Below are 18243 nucleotides of genomic sequence, written 5' to 3' on the forward strand. Positions count from 1 at the left end.
GTCTGCCAACAGTGAAAAAGTAACATTGTTAGAGAGAAAGGCGGTGAGGTGTGCAGCTGCTGTGGGGTATAAGAATAGGCTAGATGGATTGGGATTCACTTCAATTTGAAAACCTTATGAAGTTCAACAAGGCCAAGTGCAAGGTCCTGCACCTGGGTCAGGGCAATCCCAAGCACAAATACAAGCTGAGCAGAGAATGGATTGAGAACAGCCCTGAGGAGAAGGACTTGAGGATGTTGACTGATGAGCAGCTTAACATGAGCTGGCTTCAGTGTGTGCCCACAGACCAGAAACCAACTGTATCCTGGGCTGCATCAAAAGGAGCATGACCTTGGTCATGCACGGTCAAGGGAGGTGATTCTCCCCCTCTGCTCTGCTCAGGTGAGACCCCACTTACAGGACTTCATCCAGCTTTGAGGGCACCAACATAAGAAGGACATAGGCCTGCGCAAGCAAGTCCAAAGGAGAGCCACAGAGATGCCCAGAGGGCTGGAGCACCTTTGCTGTGAAGACAAGTTGAGAAAGTTGGAGTTGCTCAGCCTGGAGAAAAGAAGACTCCAGGGAGACCTTATGTCAGCGTCCAGTACCTAAAGGGACCTACTAGAAATCTGGAGAGGGGCTTTGACAGGGACATGTAAGGATGGCACAAGGGGGAATGGCTTTAAACTGACAGGAGACTGAGATTAGGCATTAAGCAGAAGTTCTTTTCTGAGAGGGTGGTGAGGCACTGGCACAGGTTGCCCAGAGAAGTTGTGGATGCCCCATCCCTGGCAGTGTTCAACGCCAGGTTGGAGCAATCTGGTCTACTGGAAGGTGTCCCTGCCTATGGCAGGGGGTTGGAACTGGATGAACTTTAAGGTCACTTCCAACCCAAATCATTCTGTGATTCCTTTTTGCTTGTTACTGTATTGGTTACTTCAGATATTTAGCTGCCTCAGTGAGCATACATTAAAGTCTTCGAGCATTTCTTCTGTTCATTTATTTATGTATGACGCTACAGGGCACTCTGAAGACTCTAATCTTGACATAGCTTTGTGCATCATTCTGAACTCGATCCCATATGACTTCTCACTTACTAGTACAGTATGGAAATTAACAGGGAGACTGGCAGTGGTAATACTTATTGCCTATTAAAGTCAGGATGACTTTTCACTGAGAAATATGTGTTTAAGCAGTTTGTGATGGGCTCCTGAGGTGAAATCTTGAATTATTTTGAATATTGCTAGTGGTATAAGGGCAAGTTTCCATCTAAAGTGTGCACTGGATGAGATGGAAATAAATGCCTCCAGTGTGTTTTTCTGGGTGCTCACCTTCTGTATGCTCCCACTGAAGGGTCTGATGATCCCAGAGTTCTTCTTCACAGCATCGTAACTAGGGACTCCACCAATATATATTTCAGAGCTGCACTTAATCTGTGTGAAAGCCCCCTTCAAGAAACAAAAGAATAGCATTTTATTAGAATAGCTGGAACAACACTTATATTTTCAGATTAGCCTACATGAAATGATATGGCTTATTTAATGTCTCTTTACTTCTTTTGATTGCATTCTTTGTACAATTTTCTCAAGAAAGCCTCTGTAGGATACTCTCTACTGACTGTATTCTAACCTAATCAAGAACTGAAAAAATCTCAAGTATTTCGAAGTCGGAATAGTGACAGAAGAAACAAAAGTGACAGACTCATGGTGCTTTCTGACTGCACACCCAGCTCTCTTTGCAATGACTTGAGGTACATTAATGTAAATCTAGAATCAGAATGAGGTTCATAAAGTTAAAATTAGAGCAAAGTCCATGCAACAGAGACTTATTTAATGTTTCCAATATCTGAAAAGATAATCCACAGCAAATTTTGGGGTTAAAAGAAAGAAACACTGAGTTTGCTTAGTTAACAGAAGCTGTTGCTCAAGATACCTGAACAGACTAGGCTAGGTCCTGGAGTGAACTGAAAGATATTTAACAGCAAAGGACAGGATAGTCATGTAATTCCAGCCCTGCAGAAGCTCCTGTGGTTTCTTCGTTGGCAGCTCCCAGCCACCCTCCTTCTGCAGCTGCACTGCAGCACTTAGAGAAAGAAATGGAGTCTTCCTCTTGACCCATCTATCTAAAGAACTCTTGTCTGCTCTGCTTGAATGTTTTGAACTCAATCTGTTTCTTGACAGACAGGCAGAATTTCAATTTATTCACTTTTTTCCAAGAAAAGTTTAAGCTATAAATAGTTTTCCAATCTGCAGAAAAACCTTTAGATTCTTCTCCTAACAAGATCTGGAGTCCTGTTCTCTGGCCACACTTTCCAGTAGAAAAGAATAAAAGGCATTTTCTAAGCTGCGCTAGCCTCAGGTTCTTGGGATGAAAAAGCACCTCTGTGTATGCATCTGGGTGCTTAGAGTGAATACCTTTCTCAGTACAGGAAAATTTCACCATATTATACACTGGATTCACTAAGACCTTTCAGTGAGAAAAGAATAAAATGCAATTTCTTTTTAAGAAGACAAAGAAACAGTTCTCTTTTGGCTTACCTTTCCAGCACAATATTCAGAGACAGGTAAAAAGAGGACAATGTGAACATAATTTTCAATATTATCCTTCCTTCTCCAGGTGATGTATTTCATGGCGCACACATTATTCAGCACACTTAGCCACAACCAGGTAGTACCAAGAAAACAACCACAAGAATATGTATGAACATATTCTTGTATGAACACATGTATGTAATGCAAAAAATGTGAATCCACTTACATGCAATAGCAGGTAAGGTTGTGATTTCAGCTGCCTTTACAAGGATCCCTATCCTCAAAGGGAAAACCATGTGTGCAAATTTCCAACTTTGGGCTTAAAATGATACCCTAACGCTTTTGAGCTTGTGTAGTTTACCGTGCAATCACTTTATAGTTTAACAACCATATTCATGCCAAGGCATGCCATATGCTCACCTCTGCCATCCCTTCCACTGGCTTTTGTTTGTCCACTTGTAGGATACCATTCTTTGCTGTGCGAGACACTCTCAACTCATGCCACTGACCCAGACCTACAGGTTCTTCACTCCTGTTTTGAGAAGAAGAAAACAATTCTGCCTTTATGTATTAAACAGTTTTGCCTTTATGTTGTTTTCAGATCTTGTGATGTTAGAAAGTCGAGTCTTTTGGGATGATTTTCTGAATAAAAATAAAAATAAATCACTGTATTTCTTTCCTTGTAAGGAAATAAAATGATTTCTGAGCCTCATCAGCAAAGGAAAATAAGACTATGTTCCTACAGCAATAACAAGTGCTCTACTTTTATTAATAAATGAAACACTTCTATAATCAGCATGTATTTCATCTATATGAGCTAATTTTTCTGTTCAGTCATTTACAATGCATAACAACAAATTTTTGTCTCAGCTGTACATCCTCATTTCACAATGACATAAGCCTGGATCTAAAGCTTCCCACTTAATGGTCAGTCTAGTCCCACATTCTTCATCCTCTTTTAAAATAGAACTACTTTGTGTTGCCTTATCAATTCTATTTATGCAGCCTGTTACAGTGACATCTATACAAAGACACACAGCCTCGCTGCTGAGCATTAAGGGGAAGTTACTAATATATGTTCCTAATGACGCGATGAGATCCTGATGAGGAACAATAACCCCCAGTTGTGCGAAGTACTCACCAGGGTCAATGGAAGCATTTTAAAACTGTTCTTACAATCTTCGTTCATAGCTAACAATGAATTGCAGCCTGTATAAATGGCAAAACCATATTCCCCTTTACAAGTTCTACAGAACTGTCATTTTACTACACTGGCTAAAGCTTTCTAAATCTAAGTTTTATCTTGCAGCCTTTCCTCCAGGATCAATGAAAACTTGTTTTTGACTCACTGGTTAAGCTGCAAAAGCCAGAAACCATGTTATCTAGAACACAGTTCTGGATAATGAAGACTTCTTAGCTTTCAATGAAAAAAATACAAAATTGTTTGGGGTGAAATAATGCTTTGTATTTTCAGGCTACTTACATCTAGAAATTAAAAAAAAAGATACATTTCAAAATAAAATAATTGTGATTTGAAATGGTGAGTCAATACTGATTCATATGCTGATTAAAAATATATAATTTTGAAAATGTGAAAATAAGAATTTCTTCTTTTTTATGAACAATCAATATGACCTTTCAAATCTTTTTGTTGTATCAGTTTTGCTCCTCCAAATTTTCTTAAAGCCTATTTTTATCTATCTGAACAACACAGGCAGTATTACTTTGCCACTTGGTGCAGAAAACTTCAATGAGAGTATATTATCAAACAGTGCCATTCATTTGTCTTTATCTTATCTAGTAGCATTTATGGTTTAACTACTTTGGATAAATCAATAGGTAATAGAATTTAGTCACCCTGAAGAAGTCAATACATACATATAAAGGAACAAGATAGGTTTGGTTACTGAATAAGTAGCAATACATACATTTTATCTTTTCTGCTGATTAGGTCATCATCACACTAACCCTCTTACTCTGCTAGGTTTAATTATGATTAGGGATGATTAAGCCTTGCAGAGCCATCACTTCAGAGTTGCAAGCTATTTCTTGAATTCACAAGCATTTTGAAACCAGCATGAGTTTGGTAACACTTTCTGCAGACCTTTGAACTCTTCTGGTTGTTGGGTTAAGGATTATTTTTCCTCATGTAAACCAAACCTTAAAAAATTCACCAAATGATGAAGATCCCATGAATGCCTGGCCAAGGAAAATACAGGGGACAATAAATTCTCCACTGAGACATCTTGGTAAACAGCTCAGGTTCTGCTTCTGCATGCGCTTGGCATCCTGGCTCCTTCTCGCATTCCCTGCACACACTGTGCTGCTTCCATCCTGCTGTGCTGCTTCCACCCCAGGGCACTTCAGACAAGAACCAAGTTTCACCACCATCAGCTTTCCTGCTGCTGCTGCTGACATACATAAATGAGCTTGCCTTAAGCTTAATTATAAAGACATTATAAGTGTGTTCTGATTATATTATAATATTTAACTGCCTGGTCCTATGGAAGAGGTAGTCAGGATGGTCAGTGTTGTATACCCACTTAGGACAAAGGAAAGGCGTGAAGGGGTATGATGAAGTTCAAATGGTTACTGACTAAGCAGGCACAAAAACCAGGGAACCTATTTATCTTATTTAAAAACTGAGAGAGCTGATGACAGTGTGTGGGTTGCACACATTACCTAGAAAAAAGAGCTGAACAGGACATCCCACCAACTTTCAACGAAGCCTGCTGTTCTTGTGAGTTGCTCCATTACCCAGCTATCTCTCAACACTCTTTCACTCCAATGCACATAGAATCATAGAATCATAGTATAGTTAGGGTTGGAAAGGACCTCAAGATCATCTAGTTCCAACCCCCCTGCCATGGACAGGGACACCTCTCACTAAATCATCCAACACAAGGCTTCATCCAGCCTGGCCTTGAACACCGCCAGTGCTAGCTGCCATCCTGCTTCCTCTTCTGATTTCCAGTGGAAAGCAGCAGTTTCCACTCTCAGCCATATGCTTGTGGCTCTTGCCATGTTTTACACACCTACATCTTGGTTAAACTTTAGTCCAAGGTGTTTTGAAGCAGTACAATATTCTTGGGGAGGGAAAAATTATGTCTGCTTTAATGTCTTATGGTTGCTAGTAATAGGAATTAGACAGCTGTAATCAGATAAAGATTGAAGTCTGTTGTAAGAAAGGGCCATTTTGGGTTGGGGCAAAGGTCTTTGACATTAGCTATTTCTGCTGCTTTCCAACAAGAGAAAACAACAGGGCAAGTACAGAGTGATTCTTCCCTTGATATATTCTCCCAGCTTCTGGCAACTTGTCATTTAGCAATTTCCTGAGTCCGAGGCTGCATCCGTACCATTGTGTTTGATCTCCCTCAATGGAGCTTTCTTCAGATTTGTCTTTTTTTTCCCAACCTATTTATAGTTCTGGCATCTGTAACTTGCTGTGACAATTAGCTTCCACAACTTATTCATGTACCATATTAAAAAAAGTCTTATTTTCTTTGTTTAATATTTTCGGTTTGTAGTTCCACTGGGCTCCTTCTAATACTTCCATATTGAAAAAAATACAGAATTACTTATTTATCTTCATGTCATTCACAATTCAAAAATCTTTATCATACTTCCACCAAACTCTTTCTTTTCCAGGTTGAAGGGTCCTGCTGAATTGTTGAAGTTGTTTCTTTCCCTCCCCTGGATATCAAGATTGTTCTTCTTTTTTAATTTTGCTCATTTTGTCTGAAATGAAGTGATCAGAATGGTAACAAATTTTCAGGACAGGTGATATTGTAGATTTTTGCAAAAGACATTGTTCCTTACATCATTCCTAATAATTCTCTGCATTGTACTTAAGATTTCTGTATTTATCTCCATGCAGCTTGCAGTTGCTTTCGCAGAACTGCCCATGATGACTTCAGGATCTTTCTCTGTCTGGCAACACTAATTGTATTGTGACAGCTGTGCACTGATAGAGTTGTGCATCATTTTGCATTTGCTCCCTTGAAATTTCTTCTTTCGCTCTGTCATCTGAAAGGGTTTGTTCGCTTGAGTCCTCAATCAGCGGAAAATCAGTACATTTTCTCTAATTGGGGTATAGCCAAAACCACTGATGTCCATCCACAGGAAACATACAGTATGCAGGACTTGTATGCATTGTACACATTTTGCATAAGCTTTATATAGATTATTTCTAAATATCAGGTCAATTTGGTCAAACAGGCAGCCTCTTGGACCACATCCAAGGTACTAAGTGCCTCTGTTTTGCCCCCTGCCTTTTCAGAAAAGCCCAGGGAAGAGCTGCCCAGAGACAGGGCACTCTGTTACACAGAGGGAGAGCAGCCCTTTTTGAGGCATTTCATTACTCCTGTCCTAGACATTAATTTTAGGATGCAATGAATCATTCTCAGAAGCTCTGTCTTTGTCTGGGAGCCTGAGTAACTTGTTTAAAAGATATATTTATCTTTTAGACTGCTTAAGTTATGTAAATTGGATATTAGCCTCAGGTTCCCCCCAAAACCAGCACTATGAGGAGAAAGGGGACCTGCAGTTGTATCTACTTGTGACACCTCCAGCCTGTTACTTACTACCTGGAACTGGAGACCAGGGAGGAGGATGCTTACAGAAGTGCCAATATTGCACAATCGTGGCTAGAAAGTATATGTACAAGATATTTATAGACCCCCTAATTAGCTATAGTACAATGCCATGGAGGCAAGAAGGGCATTTCTGTAATATTGTACAGAAACAAAAGTAAAATCTGTAGTTAAACCATAAATGCTACTACATAAGATGGTGACATGACATGGTAACTCAGATAATAAAGTCTGGAAACACAGACTTGTGTAGGAAGAAAATCCTGTCCCCTTGAATACTGCTCTAGTGCTTCTTTGCTTCCTTAGAAGTAGCCACTAGGGACTGACTGATGGGCTCCCACACCTCAGAATAGGCTACTACTATTTCCAGTCCACTCCTTCCCTGGGTCAGCACTGTGGCACTGCTGGAATGGAAACACAAGCAATGCTGTTTACCTGATAATAGCTGTTCCTGAGCCACAGTCGAACCTGAACTCCACATAACCAGCCACCATGTTAATGGAGAGGAAGTCCTTGCTGTCTGTGTCGTAGCTGTACAAAAGGACACCAGTCTCTAAATCTGGACGAAACGTCATCTCAAACTCCATGAAGGAAAGGTAATTCTGTGGTTCCAAGGGCCAAGGTGTACTAGCAAATGACCTTAAGGACTCGTTGAACTGAGGTATGGCCAAGGTGAGTGCTGGAAATCCAGAATACACAAGCAGGTCACTTGAGGCTCATAGGTAAGGAATTGACTCCTGCCAACCAGTGTCGGCTCCCTTTGTTAGGTAACTTAGAGCTAACGTTAAGAAAAACAACCAAAAAATTTCATCTTCCAAATTAAAAATACATTTTTTTATCCTAGCCAACACTGCTTCTATTCTTAATCCCTTCCTTTTCCAGGAATGTCCTGGTATTACAAAGTTTTGCGTTCCTTTTCTTTAGTGATTCACCATATTCTTTTTCAAAATAGCAAGCATGCACACCGTGGGTGGTGGTATAAAAATTTCTGCAGCACAGAAAATAATGCTGTATGCATTTGACTCTTTGTATCTCTGATTTCAACAGAAAATTGATATTGGGTCGTGCACATTTCAGAATATAAAACTGACACTGGTTTTAGAAGAAAAGTGGGGATTTTTTTAGGTTTAATGTGCAGCTGTGGAATGGCACATTATTTTAACTCCTGAAAAGTAGCATGAGATGCTCAATTACAGTTAGTTTAAATAAGCAGATTTTTGAGAATCACTGATTACGTACAGGCTGGATGTAGCCCCAAAGTGAAAGGAGAAGGAGAGGTGTTCACTATGTGATTTTGAAAAGATGAAGTAAAAAATACTCTTTTCTGTTACTGTAATAGCTTAAGACCTCCTTGGATATGACTATGCGGAAAACATATTGAACACTAAATAACATGTCCAAAGAAATATAAGCAGCCCAGCATTTCTCACCTTCTTCACAATGATGACCTTTAAATCCAAGAGGGCAAAGGCAAATGTATGAATCTGCTTTGCTTGCAGTACAGGTACCACTGTTGATGCAGGACGCCTCATCACAGATGCCACTGCTACACTCACCTAAACACAAAGCCAGAACATTGATTTATCAGGAAAGCTTGTCAAGGAAGATTTATTTGGCTGTTGATCATTGCTACTAACCAATACGATTTGCTCTCCTGTTTAAATTTTTTCCCAGTTTGTCAGAAGGTGCGCAACTTCGACAAGGTAACTTGATTTTTACCACTTTTTTAGTAGCAGACCAGCAAGAGACCTTACAGCAAAAAATTAGCCCCTACCAACAAACAACAACAGTTCTAGCTTTCAATTATACCCTCAACTTTTTTTTCTGTTTTTGTTTCAATCTTTATTTTCTCATAAAATAGAAATCTGTCTCCATTGCTTACAAGCACTGCAACTTTTTTAATTTCAGTTGACTTCAACACTTATTTATTCACTGTAAATTCCTGCCATGGAAAGCTTGGAGGGTGTTAATCATCATCATCTAATCTTATCACTTAAAATAAGTTTGTCAGCTGTCTTGTCTGCACTAAAAGTGATCCATAGCATCAATGTATGAGCTTTTTAAGAAGCATTTCTACTATTCTGGCACATCACCTAAAACAATAAGGAGATGATTTCTTCTTGCTGGAATTACGCTGAAATTGGTGTAGAACAAATAGCTTACTCATTTAACTCTGAGGTCATCTGGTACAGCTCCCTGACAGCACTGACTTGTCTTGTACTGCACGTCTACAAATCTCCTTTCAGGCCCATTTTTCATTGTAGAGAGGCAAGGTCTGAGTACAGCAGTCATAACACAGGGCCCCAGGGCTAACCCAAGGAGCATAAGCAAAATATACAAGTACTGCAGAAGGGAATAAATTCTCCTTCTATGTGGAAGCAGACAATTACCCCTTCAAGTGGCTGCCCCACACACAGCCATGGGAGCAGGGGTGTTCGCAATGCTTGTTGGGCCATCTTTTCCCCTTCTGGGCTGCATAGTAACAGACATGGTGACTGGAGCAGGGTTGGTATTTAGTCTCTGAGATCCTTCACACCCAAAAGCTATCACAACACTGACAGAAATACATAGCACTAGCTCTATTTTATAGATGAGGAAACAGAGCCAAGACATGTGGGTAAATAAGGATCTAGATGTACTAGTTTAAGACACAAACAGAAAACCAAGACAACACTCATCTTTACTGCATCAGTGCTGGCAGTATGTTCAAACACATCAAAGTTAGACAGTCTTTGAAAAATAGAAAAGGACTAAGAGGATAATATTAAATTGACAAGTTACAAGCTCACTGGTTGGAGGGACAGCTTAAACTGGAGCAGTCCTTGGTTTAAGGACAGGCTGCTCTCACCATGTCTCAGTTCTCACAGCCTTTGGGCCAGCAAATGTGACTACACCAAAAAATGCAAAACACAGGTCTGATGGCTGCATCTGGTTGGCTGCAGTGGCAGATAAGGAAGAAAGGAAGGAACCTGCAGTGGAAGTCCAGGGTCCTGCTGTGCCTGCTCCAAACCACGAGTGCTGCTTTCCCAATCAGCCTCTTAGCTTACAGTCTTGTGGGACTTCTGCTGTAGCCAGCAGAGATGGCACAGGGGCAGGATGGACAACTCTCCTCCCCACCCTCAGTTCTGTGGTCAATGTATCACAGTACCCCTCATTTATACACTGTGCCAATAGAAAGATAAAGCATGCTGGCTAGCAAAAAACATCCCTAAACACTAGCAGAGTTCACTTGCGATTTATGTATTTTAAGCTTAACTTATGCAGCATATTTTTTGGAAATCTCCCCTAGCAGAGTTTCATACAAGTGTGTTTAGTCACGTAATGACGGTAAGGCTCTATCACTCAGTTTCAAGTCACACATGACAGAATTCAGCATTTATTTTCATTGAAGTTGATTGCTAACGCAATAGTATGTGGAGCATTCATGGATGAGAATGAAGCTAGCTGCAACCCAAAAGGCAATAGAGATTAGGGCTCAGAGAACTTCAGCAGGGCTTTCATTTATCTATCTATCTAAATTCCATAGATTCTCACCCTATCGTGAAATTGCTTCCAAAGTCTTATTCATTTCATCACCTGTTTCGTGGGCTACTCTGTTCTCCCCCTACATTGCACATAAATTTGGCCATGGTATCTAGAGAATACAGAGCAATTGCTAGGAAGTTTCTCGTTAATCACTTCCTTTGGAATGCCAAATGCACAGCTCTATAAGAGAAGAAAGCTGACTTTGTGGCTGTAGCATAGCATGGAAAGTTCAGTGATACAGGATTTATTTCCTGCCTTTATGACTTGGGTTTACTCTTACTCTTAAACTGTTTACACTGGGAGGTCATTAAAACAGGATTTTGTTCGCCTGTCTTGTTTTTCAAGTGCCCATTACATGCATGAAATAAAGATTAATAAATAAGACACAACTAGTTGTCCATCTTTTAATCTGTGAAGGGAAGATAGTATTATAATACCACTCCATAAAGCTGTTGAAAGAATTTATTCCATGCTATTTTTAAAACATACTGTGACTCTGGAAATTAAAAAACAATGAATAGTCAAAAGGAAAGCCTATTTACCTCAGCAGTGAAGAGGTTTAATGGGTAAAGCCCTCTGTAATGGCCATAGAACTCCTGTGGGTCTGAAAGATCACTGTTTGCTTTGGACAAGTGCAATGATGTCTTTAGGGAAAACACATTTTGTTGGGTCCACAGTGTTTTAAATACAAACACCATGTATACTATTGATTTCTGATGACATTACTGTGTCAATCAGAAGCATGAAGTGGCATCCTGAGAGATGCTGGCAGAAACACTCATGCAGACTTAATTCTATCAGCAATGGAGTTTCCTGTTTGTCTGTGAGAACAGGTTTTACTATTTATTGTTTGGGATAATGGTGTCCATAAGGGATTTCAGTATACTAAACAGTGATGTTTACTTGCATAGGGTGATAAACCCTGCTACTACAGACTCATCAAAACCAGCGCACAAAGGCACAGAGAAATACCATGCCAAAAAAAAAAGACTGCACCTTCCATCTCTCAAGCCTAGACCGTTGCTCAACTTCAACAGGTGAAAAAGCAACCCTTGTTTTATTGCTGATTGAAGACCCCACATAATTATACTTACCGACATCAGCACCGCTGAGAGCTTTCCCTAATGGCCAGGGTCTCATATCAATTATCTTTCCATTGATGCTGAGTGACTGAACGCAACCCTGGAACCCACGGTTGGTGCCTGTGGCTCTGACCAGCCAGTACACGCTGGGGGCACCACCAACATAGAAAGGAGTCTGGAACGTAATTTTAGTGTACTGGCCCTGAAAAGAAAACAGAGCATGACACGATGCAGAAAAGACATGAGACAGGATAATTAATTAAGCCACACTAGGTATAATCAATATTTTTTTCTCCACAAAGAATCGTGCTGGGGGGATGTACATTGTTCACTGTTAGTTCTATTCCATTAGTCACTCCTCAATCAGTCTACCATTTTAAATTTTACTTTTTGCACCCACATCCATCATAATAACTGGACTATTAAAACCAGGATAAAAACTTTAAAAATCCCTCTGAGGAGGGATTATGATCTTTCTTTTGCTGCAATTTTATCCTTTACTTTTGACAAAATCATTTGTCTTTTAAGCTGTAAGCGCTGCAGGACATAGACTAATGTGATACTGCCTTTTGGACAAAACCCAGCAAGTGCCTAGCATTGAATAATAATGAAATTACAAAAAAAAACCAACAGTAAAACCTGTCAAGCAAAAGTCAATAAAATTACAATTTCAGTAGGCTTCTGCTCACTTTATGACCACTAAACTTACCCTCCATCTTTTGTGTGTGTGTGTGTGTGTTGACCTGTTTATAGAAATGTATATGCAGAAGTTTACTAGCACTGCTATAGTGCACAGAAAGGAACAACAGCAACAATAAAAACCTAACAGAATTTTTTGACAGCTGAGTCAAACTCCATGCTATCGTGGGCAATGGAGTCATTATTCCATCTATTAATTGATCAGAATACATGTCTTTTGCCTTCTACTCAAAGGTTGTTCCAAAACCTCACTGTCCTTTAGAAGAAAACACTCAAGATTCCCACATTTACTCATGGCCAGTTTTTACCAATGTCTCCTTCTAACATCAATGACCTAAAATCTTTCTGTATTTCTCACTCTAATCCTGCCTCCATAGCATTTATAACAATAAATTTTATAGCCTATATTTTGCCAAGCTAAATAAAGTCTACAGGTGTTCACTGAACAGTACACTGCAGAAACATATCAAATGGATCTCAATTTCAGCAGGAAAAAATAATCCAGGTGGAGCTTGTAGCTAAAGAGAGTTCAGATGTCCACATGATTTCATAGTGGGCATGTCAGGGCTGTGGGCAAACAGCTCTCCAGTCTGCCTTCTACTTGCCATCTTCCATCATCTTCGGTGTTTCTGCCTGCCTGGGTCTGTCAAACTCCCCTTCTCTTGTAGGCACTCTTTAGACTGCTCAAGTCAAAATGAACTAGGTCAGAAAACAGTACCACTCTGCTGACACTAATCCATGTAATTCTAACTGGGAAGGGCTGAAGAGTACTTCCTGCAACAATACTACAGCAGCAGCAAGTTCTGGTGGAGAGCAGCACCTGGAGCAAATAACTTCTTTACTGTTGTAGCTGCAGCTAGAAAAATGTGTGTCCACGGTCAAACTCTTCGTCTAAAATACTTTGTGAACCATAATCCTCCTCCTAGTCCTTTGTTGCACCATTTTTCCTTTGACTTCACCTTTTTTTTCTTTGCCTTCACCTTTTTTTCTTTGACTTCATCTTTCTTGGCTATGGGTGATCATAGTCCTGCACAGCCAGATGCCTTCTTAGCAAAGTGCTGTACAATAGCTTTAGTCTCTACTGGATATATCTCACACTTAGCCTTGCCAGGCCTCATTGGATTGGTAACACACCACAATATGTGACAGACATTGAAATCCTTTCTTCTGTCATTTCCAGCTGATGACAACTCAATGCATGGCATTTTGTTTTCCCTTCAGTGTAAGTAAGTGTAAATTAATAAGATGTTTGAAGCCATTTTGTCAGGGTCAGGGTTAGCATGCTAATAGTGGCTATCAAAGGGAAGAGGAAAAACATCTGAAACAATTTGCAACTGTCTTTTTTCTGCGCCTTAATTTCAGTTCCATTTTCTGGCCTGCCAACAGATGAGCAAGTCAAGACGTCTTCCCCTATTATATTTTATCCTGGCAGCCTCATATGAAATTGTTGGTTTCAACATAAATCAGGACAGAATTCATATCTCCATTACTGTGCTTACATCTATGTCCATGATGCACATGTAATTACACTTCTGTATACAAACCTTGTGTGGCCATATGCATATTATACATAAATATATGCATCTATTCTTTTTTTAGCTGAGGAAGCAAAGCAGCTCTCTGAAGCTTGAAAAAGAAAGTAATCAGGAACAGCAGCTGTAAAACCTGGCAAACTTTTAACTGCAGCTTGTATCTGAGACTAACAAAGTGTAGCAGAAAGGTGGCAGAGCAAACGTGGAGGACAGCAAGAAAACTGTGATGGGATTCAGCAGCGGGATATTTATCAATGCGATTTCTAGACTAAGCAGGTGGAAGAGTGACCTGTACACTGATCCAGGTTCACTAAATGTCCCAAAACTGATAAAAAAATAGGTACCTTAACAATCTAACCAGACTTCTGCTGGCAAAGAAAAATGTCAACATAATCTTGAGAGAGCCCAAGGTCAAGGTGCAGGATTGCCTACCTGAGATTTTCCTGTCACTGAAGCATCGTTGTCCATCCTGAGCCAGCCATTTGTCCCGTCTCTGAACAGCGTGACACTGTGCCAGTTCCCCAGCTTGATTTTGTTTTCACTTGTTATGACTGCAACTCCAGTGCCACAGTTGAACCTGGGAGTGTGAGACAGAGAGGGAAAGGTGACAATCACACATTAACCACACAACTGAAAGTTGGGTTTAGGTTCCAAATATTCTCTTCATTCCTGGGAACCTCTCTGCTTTGCGTTGCATGTTGCAGACCACATAAAAAATAGACAGCAGGTCTATATATGATCTGTTCTAACTTTCAAGCTCCATTATCTGCCTCTCTCCCATGGAGAAGATTTTGCATTCTCTGGCTGTACCAAGTGCATTGCTAAGCTTGCCAGCAGGTGAAACCTGTTTCAAGACAGGGGGTATTACAGTCTGAGTCTCTGCTGTGAGTAATTTCTCTTTGGAATTTTTCTAGCTCCCTGGTAAAAGGCAATGCTACATTAATAATACTACGATTCTATATGAAACTCAGGACTGATCAACAAGGAGACCTCCAGGAGGTGCCATTTTATCAACTGCCATTCAGTGCACGTGAGCAGAAACACAATTAAGGCACATCACTTGCTTTGTTATTCCCCATTTTCAAAGGGCTCAACCTCCCAAGGAGATCCTTGATATTCTTTCACACACTTCATATCTATGGGACAGCATGAAATTCCTTCCATTTTCTTTTTCAAAACCTGCAACTCTCTTCTAAACAAGGGATGCAAGACAAAGTTCCAGGCCCTTTGCTGGCATTAAATCCTTTCTTTTGCTACATTATCTGCAGATTATTTTGCTGTGAAACAAAAACATTGACTGTGCACAGCTCGATATAGCATCAGCTTAGCAAACACAGTGGCTCACTGGCATTTCTGACAACATAGTGTCCTGGGTTCAGCACAGTGCCCCTGACTAATGCCTTGAAAAAAATGTTGCCTTTACACCAAGGTCTGAGTGAAAAGAATTCAACAGGGCACATGTCCTCTGAAGAAGATGAGAGAAAAAAATATTGAAGAACTGTTAAATGAAGTAGCATCATCCATTTTGTACATTGCATGGGGCAAAAGTCAAAGACATGGAAGATATGTAATGAACATATAGCACTCACAGGAGGCAGCAACGGGCCCTTCTCTTTACATCAGATTGAGGATGGAGCGGGAGTTTTACCTGAACTGGATGCTACGTCGGATGATTGCCAGTGACATAAAATCACCACGTCCGTGTTCATTTTCTCCACAGTATAGCAGCAAGCCATCTTCCGATTCAGCCTGCAATCATTGCATCAACATGAAAAGTCAAAGCCTCACAATAACAGAAAAATGCAAGCAGCACCGGGAAGCTTTTCTCCAGAAAAGGCACATAATTTTTCAGATAGAGTTTTTAACTTCCAGAGTCAGAAATTTTTTTATCAACTTTGAATCCAGCATTTGAAGAACCTAGAAAAACATTTCCTTAATGCTTAAATGGTTTAAGAACTTCTGTTTACAGTATGATACTATCAGACCTGAAAAGAAGCCTGAAAGCATTAAAGGCTGTCTGACATCTCCCATATGATACCTGTGAGCACAAAGTCTAGCAAGGATGTCCTAGGATGCCTGTTAAGTGTAAACACATCAGACCTACTGCACATAAATACATACACCTTGCTTCATATGTTCAGTGAGCCTGACACTTTTCAAGCAAAACAACCTCTGCAAACACCATTTCTCCATATGTGCATAGCACGTGACACAGTGGCTTTTTGCAGCTGTCCTGCATTTTAAGCTGACAAATTGCCAGGTGTGTTAGATCACCATGTGAGGCAACAGACTACTGCTGCACTAGTGATGGTCTCATACCTAGGCTGTGAGGTTAGCAAGTCTGCTTTACATAGAAGCCGGAGAGCATCCAAGAGCTCAGCCACCATCCCTGCAGGCAGCCCTACCAGCTCCGTCAGTATATACACAGACAGCACTAAAACAAATCACCGTGGGATATACCCCACCACAGGTAGTTTAAGTAGTCCAGTATCTTGCAGGTATTGATAGCTGGTGTCCCAAACTTCAGAGGTGGAAAATAATGCCTACTTAAATCCTGCACAGTAAGAAAGGAACTCTGTATATAGGGCAGTATTTTCCTCAGCACAACAAGATCACATTTTCTTAAATCACAGAATCATAGAATCATAGAATAGTTAGGGTTGGAAAGGACCTCAAGATCATCTAGTTCCAACCCCCCTGCCATGGGCAGGGACACCTCACACTAAACCATGCCACCCAAGGCTCTGTCCAACCTGGCCTTGAACACCGCCAGAGATGGAGCATTCACAACTCCACTGGGCAATCCATTCCAGTGCCTCACCACCCTCACAGTAAAGAACTTCCTCCTTATATCCAATCTAAACTTCTCCTGTTGAAGTTTGAACTCGCTACTGCTTCTCCTGTCACTACAGTCCCTGATGAAGAGTCCCTCCCCAGCATCCCTGTAGGCCCCCTTCAGGTACTGGAAGGCTGCTCTTAGGTCTCCACGCAGCCTTCTCTTCTCCAGGCTGAACAGCCCCAACTTCCTCAGCCTGTCTTCGTACGGGAGTTGCTCCAGTCCCCTGATCATCCTCGTGGCCCTCCTCTGGACTTGCTCCAACAGTTCCATGTCCTTTTTATGTTGAGGACACCAGAACTGCACACAATACTCCAGGTGAGGTCTCACAAGAGCAGAGTAGAGGGGCAGGATCACCTCCTTCGACCTGCTGGTCACGCTCCTTTTGATGCAGCCCAGGATACGGTTGGCTTTCTGGGCTGCGAGCGCACACTGAAGCCGGCTCATGTTCATTTTCTCATCGACCAGCACCCCCAAGTCGCTCTCCACAGGGCTGCTCTGAATCTCTTCTCTGCCCAACCTGTAATTTCTTAATGCAAATGGTGGACGTACCAACTAGGGGAGAAGCGCTGCTAGATTTAGTACTCGCCAACAAGGAGGGTTTGGTCGAAGTGGTGACGGTCAATGGCAGCCTTGGCTGCAGTGACCATGAAATGGTGGAGTTTAGGATCCTGTGTGGGAGGAATAGAATACCTAGCAAAGCCACAGTTCTGGATTTCCGAAGGGCCAACTTTGGCCTCTTCAGTCAACTGCTAAGGGAAGTCTCATGGGAAAGTGTACTAGGCGGTAAAGGGGCTCAAGATAGTTGGTTAGCATTCAAGGACCGCTTCTTCCAAGCTCAGGATCGGAGCGTCCCAATAAGTAGGAAGTCAAGTAAGGGATCTAGGAGACCGGCGTGGTTAAACAAGGAGCTGCTGGGCAAACTCAAGTGGAAAAGGAGAATCTATGGATTATGGAAGGAGGGGCTGGCCGCTTGGGAGGAATATAGGACAGTTGTTAGAGGATGTAGGGAGGCAATTAGGACAGCTAAGGCCTCCTTGGAACTCAATCTTGCTAGTCGGGTTAAAGACAATAGAAAGGGCTTCTTCAAATACATAGCAAATAAAACTAAAACAAGAGGCAATATAGGCCCACTGCTGAACGAAGTGGGTGCCCTGGAGACAGAGGATATAAAGAAGGCAGAGGTGCTGAATGCCTTCTTTGCCTCTGTCTTTACTCCTGCAGACTCTCCCCAAGGGCCCCGGATTTCTATAGCCCCAGAAGGAGTCAGGACAAAGGAGGAGTTTGCTTTGGTAGATGAGGATTGGGTTAGGGATCAGCTATGCAAACTGGACATCTGTAAATCGATGGGTCCGGATGGAATGCACCCACGGGTGCTGAGGGAGCTGGCGGAGGTCATTGCTAGGCCACTTTCCATCATCTTTGGTAAGTCGTGGGAAATGGGCGAGGTGCCTGAGGATTGGCGGA

The 18243-nt window shown here is 41.3% G+C and overlaps 1 protein-coding gene across 2 annotated transcripts in view; it reads right to left on the reverse strand.

Annotated features, from left to right (window-relative positions):
* Window positions 1-18243, reverse strand: part of EGFLAM (EGF like, fibronectin type III and laminin G domains) — an 83483-nt gene that overhangs the window by 14152 nt on the left and 51088 nt on the right. For both annotated transcript variants that reach the window (XM_065662811.1, XM_065662810.1), the window contains exons 11-17: window positions 15589-15689; window positions 14373-14517; window positions 11722-11911; window positions 8533-8658; window positions 7538-7781; window positions 2931-3042; window positions 1311-1427 (exon numbers count right to left, since the gene is read on the reverse strand). In XM_065662811.1, coding sequence (XP_065518883.1) covers window positions 1311-1427; window positions 2931-3042; window positions 7538-7781; window positions 8533-8658; window positions 11722-11911; window positions 14373-14517; window positions 15589-15689 — 1035 coding nt within the window. The remainder of the gene's footprint in view (window positions 1-1310; window positions 1428-2930; window positions 3043-7537; window positions 7782-8532; window positions 8659-11721; window positions 11912-14372; window positions 14518-15588; window positions 15690-18243) is intronic.

Source organism: Lathamus discolor, chromosome Z (genome assembly GCF_037157495.1).
Source record: "Lathamus discolor isolate bLatDis1 chromosome Z, bLatDis1.hap1, whole genome shotgun sequence".
Taxonomy (NCBI): domain Eukaryota; kingdom Metazoa; phylum Chordata; class Aves; order Psittaciformes; family Psittacidae; genus Lathamus; species Lathamus discolor.